The sequence below is a fragment of the Notechis scutatus genome, chromosome 2 (genome assembly GCF_049901735.1).
Source record: "Notechis scutatus isolate UNSWTSFEM ecotype Mainland chromosome 2, rNotScu1.2, whole genome shotgun sequence".
NCBI classification, from domain to species: domain Eukaryota; kingdom Metazoa; phylum Chordata; class Lepidosauria; order Squamata; family Elapidae; genus Notechis; species Notechis scutatus.
The window spans coordinates 134,156,051-134,164,712 of record NC_142010.1 but is presented as its reverse complement, the minus strand read 5'-3'; the positions used below and the strand labels follow the sequence as shown (position 1 = coordinate 134,164,712).

At 39.6% G+C, this 8,662-nt stretch overlaps 1 protein-coding gene across 1 annotated transcript; it reads right to left on the bottom strand.

Moving 5' to 3' along the window:
* Nucleotides 1–7,030: 7,030 nt before the first annotated feature.
* Nucleotides 7,031–7,867, bottom strand: LOC148132256 (uncharacterized). The gene has a single exon (XM_087954195.1). It carries the CDS (start codon nt 7,865–7,867, stop codon nt 7,031–7,033), a length of 837 nt encoding a protein of 278 aa, XP_087810321.1.
* Nucleotides 7,868–8,662: the final 795 nt, after the last annotated feature.

The following is an 8,662-nucleotide window of genomic DNA, read 5'->3' as shown; positions in this document are numbered from 1 at the left end:
AGAGATACCATAATCTAATGATAGTGTTATTGAAATATGAGGGTGTCTCATATGTTTCAACATGCTTGATGACTATTACACTGTCACTGCTAGAAATACTCAGGGTCTAGAAGCTCACATTAACATTTATGTGTGGAAAAACGCAAAGAAAGACAAATAAATGCATGCAAAATTGCCATAAGTGTTCCGTTCTTCTAGTTCGGATTTATTCTTTGCTCACAGCTCCCTCTTCTGGTTCCTTCCATATCAGTAATCCCCCTTCATAAATATGCAAATTTTTCTGTAACTTTTCCTACTGCGACATAGAATAGCGTTTCTTAATCGTGGCATGGTGGGGCTGTGATCCAATTGAGCATCAGATTAGGATTCATTGCCATACTGTGAAGCTAAACAAGTACATGTAATAAGATTAGTGGTTACCAATTGCAAGGTTAATAATAATATTGTGCAGAAATCTGAATGCATGCATACGTACATCTATATCCGTCACATTATGTTCTTACAGCTCGAGCAATTTTATCCACTGTGTAGAAAAGAAATAAGAGATAATAAGCCAAGGAAGTTAAAAGCACGAGATAAGAAAATGAAATGAAAACTTAACTCAAACTAGTGTGTTGTTATTGTTTTGAGCCTTCAACTTAGTCTTGGCTCTTGGAGACCACCTGGAATAGCTCCTGAAAGTTTTCTTGGCAAGATTTTTCAGAAGTGGTCTGCCCTTGCCTGCTTCCTAGGGCTAAAAGAGAAGGACTGGGCCAAAGGTCACTCAGCTGACTTTGTGTCTAAGGTGGGGATTGAATCTCTGATCCCCCAGTTTCTAGCCCCAGTGCCTTTAATCACAACACCAAGCTGGCTCTGAAAAAAAACCAACGGATTTTATATCAGAGACCAGTTCATAGTTTTTGTCCTTCCAAACATGCATACGTCATGCCACATATATATCCCCCTTCTTAGATTGACTTCTATTCTCCTCTCCTTTTTCAGATTCTTTTTTTTAAAATTAAAATACTTTATTAAATAAATTTATATACATACAATAAAATCAAACGTTCTATTTATCGCAACACGAGCAAATACAGTGTTCACTCTAATTGACAACTCTCTCGTTGTATCAAATATTCATTCACTTATTTAGTCACGTATTCACTTTTTCAGATTCTTTTGATCAGAAATGATTCTCAAGTTCCAAAATCACCAAACAATCCAAACAAGCTGTTTCTTTTAAATACCTTCTCCTTCTTCACTTTCTCTTTCTGGGGTTAAAGTTTAATCACAAAGTTCCCTTTAGAATATATCTTTTAGAAGCCTTATTGATGATTAGTAACTCTTTAAAGTTCTAGGCAATCTTCTCCTTATTTTCAAATTTTGCTCAATTTTTTTCCCTCTCCCTTCCCACTCACAGCCAAAAGATTTTTCCCATCCGCTGTCACGTTAGGAAGGAGAGTGAAACGAAAAGAAAAAAAACTTTCCCTTTTAGGATATTCGCAGCTTGTAACTCTCACAAGAAACAATGTATACTTAGTAGCCCTCAAGTTTCCAGGTCACTTTCTCTTGCCTTGTCCCGGCTGAAAGCAGCTTTCATAATTCTTCCAACTTTCTCCCTCCTGCACCTCTTGTCTGGCTGCAGATTTCTTTGTGGCGGCCATTGCTGACCGCCGTTCCTCTGCCTTGGGAAAAGGGGTTTTTCCGGCTGGGGAGGGTCTGCGACACCCCCAAGCCCCTGTCCGGATCCCCCTGTCTTCAGCTGCCTCTATGGGGCAGCTATATCCCCAGATCCAAACGGATCGGGGGAACCTTAGCGAACACAGCAGGGATCGCGCAGTATCGCGAATCCCTGCCGCCGCCGAAACCTTGCAAACTGGAAGTTCACTTTTTCAGATTCTTATCAACCCAATCTGATTGTTACCTTGTCTGTCTTTCTCTATTCTAATAGCAATAGCACTTAGACGCATATGCCATATACTTTATTAGTGCTTTACAGCTCTCTAAGTGGGTTTACAGAGTCAGCCTATTGCCCCCAACAATCTGGGTCCTCATTTTACCCAACTCGGAAGGAAGGAAGGAAGGCTGAGTCAATCTTGAGCCGCCAGAATTAGCCTGCAATGCTGCATTCTAACCACTGAGCCACCACGGCTCATTCTTCTTTCCTATCTTTGCCTTGTCCTTTCTTCCTCATTCATTGTCCTTCTATGAGCAAACAACCTCAATATACTCCCCCCACACCATGGGGCTCACTCCTTTTACACCAATCTATATGCACTCAACACCCATTCACTTTTGAGTTTATATTTTCTTGTTTTACCATGCACCTTTCTTAAGTAACCATTCTTACAGCATTCGTCTTGGCTTTTAATTATTTACAAAAGTTTTATGTCATCATTTTGTCAGCATTTCCTGATTCTATTACACACATTTTTTTTTCTTGTCTACACAATCCTCTCTCTCTCTTTTTTAATACTTCCCATTAGCACATCACCATGCGTTTTTATGGCTGTTTGTAGGATACTTTTTACGCTATGCCAAAACAGCTTCTGCATCCTTTTTTTTTTTTTTTTGCCTAATATCCATTTCCCATTCATTCTGTTGGAAAATTATCTTCTAATACTTTTTCATACATCTTCTTGTCCTGCATTGATTGTTCTTTCATTCTTGTTTTCTTCATTTCTTCCTTTTTCTTCCCGGATGCAAGTCTTGACACTATTAAAAAAACAAAAAACCCTGCCCCATTCAGAACTATCATTGTCACCCTGATATCCTTCACTAAATCTCTCACTCTTTCATCGTAAGGAATCAGTTGAATCATGGTCATAGATGTATATTTGGCACTTTATCATGTCTATAACTTAAACCATGAATTTGAACTAAATGATCTTCTTCTACTATGCAGGTTTTTTTTTTTTTTTTAAAAAAAGCAAATACTCACCAGTCTTCATTCTTACTTATTCTGGAGTCAACAAATAGTTCAGTAACTTTTTCTGTACCATCTCATATCTCTCTATTCATTTCACCTAGTAGAATAATCATTTCCCCTGGATGCATCCATTGGGAACATTACAGGGTTCCTTTAGTGATAGCTTGACATTGCAACGGCACTGAAAAAACGACTTGGGACTGTTTTTCACAGTTATGACCATTGTAGCACCCTCCTGGCCATGCGATTTATATTTGGATGCTTGACAACTGGGTTCATATTTATGATGTTTGCAGCATCCTGAGGTCATGTGATCCCCTTTTGGGACCTTCTGACAAGCAAAATCAATGGGGAAGCCAAATTCACTTAAACATGTGTGTTACTAACTTAACAACTGCAGTGATTCACTGAACAACGGAGGCAAGAAAGGTCCTAAAATGGGGCTTAACAAATTTCTCACTTAGCAACATAAATTTTGGGCTCAGTTGTGGTCATAAGCCGAGGACTACCTGTGTTTAATCCCCCTCCCCCCCAAATTCCTCTCAGTTTCTTTTATTATGACCATTCACTGGAGCGTAACAGGCAACAACAACCAGCCTTCAGATCCTATTTCCCTATTCATCTATAAAAGTCACATGGCCCAAAGTCAAACTTACTAACACACATTAGTAATTCATAATGAAACCTATACCTTCACTTATTTGAGGTATGTGTGTGTGTGTGTGTTAATAAATAAAAAAAAATATTTTCACATGTTTATAAACTCCATGCCATAAGATCAGATCCTTCAGATCTATTGTATTACATCTTCCCCTTTCTTTGTTCCTTTTCATTTTATTTCAAAGGCATACGCCATATGTATCTATTTTTCATTTCCTATGGTACTTTGTATGTGCCAATTTATAATTTACTCATCTTACATTCCAGATTATAGTCCTCCATGTGTCATAGTCGTAACCTGATGGACTTATGGATACTGATTTCCATTGCTCATTATTGCTTTGATCAATTAAAACTGTCACATAGTTTATATATCACTATATATCAATATACAGTGTATACACATACACAAAAATGCACATATGCATGCATGTGTGCGCATGCACACACACACACACATGATAAGGACAAAGGACAAAGTTAGTTGAGGGATATTTGCTACAAGCGCGACCAAAGCCTTCCAAGCATGTTTAGGATATCTAATCTGAAGGCTATCTTGCAAACAAACCAACATGCTGTTGTAAAAGAGCATAGAAAAAGCATCTAAGGAGGATACCTATATACACCAAGGGTACATGTTGAAAAACCAGAAAGTTTTCTTCCTGTACATGAGATATCATGTTTCTAACTTTTTTTCCAAGATCTTTTAAGGTTCCTTTTGAAGGTATATCTGAGCTTCTTTTAATGTGGGCAATCAGTAAGGATGCTGCCACTGTTGTTTCATGTTGTTAGTCTCTCCCTCACTCTGCTTGAGAAGGGTTTCCTCATGGTCCTCCTGGGATTTCACTGAGACTTATGAAGGCAAGAAAGACTGTTGAAGTTGATAATCACCATTATGACAGCAAAGTAGTTGTTAGGATTGATGTGGTACAGGTGAAGAACTATATGTTTGTGAAATGCCACGAGAATGGAGCAATATCTTTGGATAGTGAGATAGGTGGCATATAAATTTAATAAGCAAACAAACAAACAAACAAACAAACAAACCCACAGTGCTAATATTACACCAAACAGGTTTTGAATAGCTTTAAAAAGTTGATATTAAATAATGTCCAAAGATACAAAAGCACTCAAAAATTGTCTGTCATCCATCCATCCATCATCTACTTACCTATCTACCTATCTATCTATCTATCTATCTATCTATCTATCTATCTATCTATCTATCTATCTATCTATCTATCTATCTATCTATCTATCTATCTATCTATCTATCTATCTATCTATCTATCTATCTATCTATCTATCTATCTCATCCAGTGCATTTCCTGTCTCTCCAAACAAACCACAAGGTGGAGTTGATTGACTATAAATCTCTTAGAGTCAGCCACATCTTGGAAAATGCACAAGGGCTGCAGTTACTTCTGAAGCATGTGACTAGCATAAAAATCTCTAACCCAATAAGTGTAAGAGGATGACAGACTGTTGCACAATTCCCCTATGAATTTGATATGTCTCTTTTCCTCCATTGTTTGCTTATTTATGCAATGTGGAATGAAGTACGTATTGCCTTCCCCCAATGATTCTGTCCTTCTGGCAACTACCAGCTGTCCTTCCCTCATGCTACACAATGTACAAGATCCCATGTGATCAGCATCCCTGCTAGATTTAGCCATTATTGTGATCTCCATGGGGATTACTGCCATGTGGAAACGTATTCCACCAGCCACTCCAAGAAAGTTGTTGGACTTTTAAGGCCACATGACATGGGATGCAGTAGCCTCCATATTTCTGTTTTTATGTTCATTTTACTGCTGCTGATGTTCATGGTGTTTCTAAGGAGTGCTTTGAATGACTGGAGCAAAGTCACAGGTAGTAGGCGAAATAGCATTCTTCCTTGCAGGAAGTACATATTATCTTCCTAGTTGAATTGCCCCTGAATCTGTATATGAGCTGTGTATAAGGATCACACCTTATACTACATTCCTGTGGACTTTCCAGCAGCTTCAGGAAAAGTGATTATGACAAGGAAAACACTATGTGAGGAAGGGATATATCTCTGCTTTCTTGAACTCAGTCTCTTGAACTCTGAAAAGTAACACCGAACAAAACAAATGTTCCAGTAAACCAGGTCCATATGTCAGATTCAGCTGTGAATTTCCACTAGTGGGCATGGTGCCATTTTCAACATCTGTCTCCATCCCCTGCCCTTTACCTGAGATTATTGCCTTATTGCGCCATTTAACCCTTAAATGGATACTGGGTTGTATCCCTGGTGCATGAGTCCATCTGGATTAATGTGATCCAAGATGGATGCTGCTTTTTCTGGATTAAACTTTGTTTTAGTGTAATCAATTTTGCAAAGCTACTCATCTCAACAAGTGACTCTTTGATAAATGACAACAATAAAATCTTCATGAAATGATGGTGTATCTCTGTGTATGTGTGCACTTGTCCATTAACTGAGATTTATAGCTAACTGAATTGCGCAAATGCTACCATAGGGCCTCCCCCCTCTGCTCTGTTGAACTGCTGTTGTTGTTCTGGCATGAGTTTTTCTGCCCCCATTGCCAACCCGTATCCTGCATCCTGTACAGGTAAATAATACATGCAAAGAATCACATACTTTCTGCAATCTATCTTTCTGCTATATAAGATAGATGGGTGGGTGGGTGGGTGGGTGGGTGGATAGATAGATAGATAGATAGATAGATAGATAGATAGATAGATAGATAGGTAGGTGGAGGTGGATGGATGGATGGATGGATGGATGGATGGATGATGATAGATAGATAGATAGATAGATAGATAGATAGATAGATAGATAGATAGACGATTAAATATGCAAAGAATTACATACTTTCTGCAGTCTATCTTTCTGCTGTATAAATACATTGATGGATGGATGAGTGGGTGGGTGGGTGGGTGGATGGATGGATAGATAGACAGATGATACAAATATGCAAAGAGTCATATACTTTCTGCATGACATATTATATGTTGCTTTTCCCTTCTCAAGTAAAAATTATAGTAGAATGTGAATAACAAAGCCAGGCTGGAAGCATAAAGAAAGTGACAACAATATCTTTCTACTGCCACCAAATGTGATACTGAATACTTCTCAGTACATGACTTACACTCTCTGGGTTGCCGTCAAAACTCGTACCGTGCTTGCCTTGACTTTACATCTGCAGTTGCATCACAAAACAGCCTCAGTGTATGCTCTGATTTTGTAGCTGTAATTTCTCAAACCTGGTGCCATTCAGATGTTTTAAATTATATTGCCTATCCTCCTATTGTGGTGGTTGGGGCTGATGGCTGTGGTCATCCCAAACGTCTAGAAAGCATCACATGGTAGAATCCCCTGGGTTGACAACTGAGTTGGGCACAATCAAAAGATTCACATGGCAATTTATTTAATGAAATCAACTTTCCTGCAGATTTCACTGAAAGCCTCTTAGGTTAATGTTCTTCCTCGGCAACCTCCTCTTCCTCAGAGGTATCTGGATCCTCCAAAGAATCTTCTCCAGATTGATGATTCCAAATCACAGTCAGGTTCATATTCTGCCGAGCCGGGGTTCCATTGTAATGAACGCCGCTGGCAAAGAGGCATTGCCGTAAGTTCCAGCAAATGATGTAGTAGACAGAAAAGAGCCACAGGACCAGTCCAGCCAGGAAACTGACAATGAGCAATCGCGTAGCTGGGCCAACATACTGCTGCAGAGTGAAGTGTTGTAAAGGAAACGGGAGCCACTTCTGAAAGAAAGTCTTCAAGCTCCAACTCTTCTCCTTCAGAAAAGCCTTCCTGGGCTTCTGGATGGGGCCCTGACGGCTTCTACGGAGGGGCGCCCTGTTTTCAATCACTAAAAGTGATTTGGGGGCCGCTCCTGTTTGATTTTCCTCCATATTCCATTTTGGTTCTAAACTCCTGTTCTTAATGATGCTCTTCTTCAACTCCCTGGAGACATCAGGGCGGCCAATTTGTCGGAGAGCTCGAGCCAGGCGGTCCCAGTCAATGAAGCCCTTTTGCATCTCCAGCCAGTGGCCTAGACTTTGTTTGCACTGGTCCATGTTGGAGATGTCTTGCCATTGGCTAGAAGGAACGAGTTCTTTCTCCTCCGATAGTTCTGCATCTTTCTGGGTGATGGCAAGTAGAAGGTAAAGCTCGTGGCATTCTTCAGTGTTCAGGAGCTCTGAGATGCTACCCAAGATGGTGGTGGCTGGACCACTTATTGCCATTTTAATGTAGGAAGTGTATGTGGCCAGTAAGAGGAGGAAGACTCCCATTAGTGCCAACATGGTGGGAAAGATGGGATTAGTAACCTTAGATTAAGATCAGCTCTGATATTCTACATTTAGTACTCTGGCTGGCTGGTTGCAGGACTAGTCATGTTGTCTGGCTCCCTTTGTCATCCTTGGACACTCCTCTTCCAGCTGAGGGCCCCTATGAGGTCAGTGAAACCTCATAACCTGAGGTCACAGTTCCTGCCCTGAGGAAATACTGAGGTTTTTGCTAAGTGGCCATTTTATGGTTATAAGGAGCAAAAAGGATGGCATGCATCTAAATGCATCACGTTAGAAGCTATAAGTACACATAACAGGGCTGGTGCATATAATGATTATAATGAATACCTGGAAACTATTCTCAAATAGCATCTGCAAAAAGCATTATATATCAGTGATGTTGATCAGTTATAATCTTTAGCACATTGCCTGGTTCTAGATTTCAGTCCCACACCTTCCAGAAGAATTCTTGAGGTTATAGCCTGCTCTATCTGGAAATATTTCAGATTTGGGAAGGCTGCCCTAGAGTACATCAGCAAAACTACCTACTAGATAATGGAAAATACACAAATAGGCCAAGTTGAGATATGACCACGGCATGAGTCTTTCCATTTGCCAATTATTCACATCACATTTTGAAAGCAGCAACCTATGACTTTTCTAATTGTCCTCAGTATCTGCAAAATTCAGATGATTTCATCAACTATTGTCTTTGGTTTGCACATTTGGATCTTGCAAGGAACAACATTAACCAATCATTGTTAATGCTGAATCAATTTGAACTAGCAAATAGATGATGATAGAGAATGC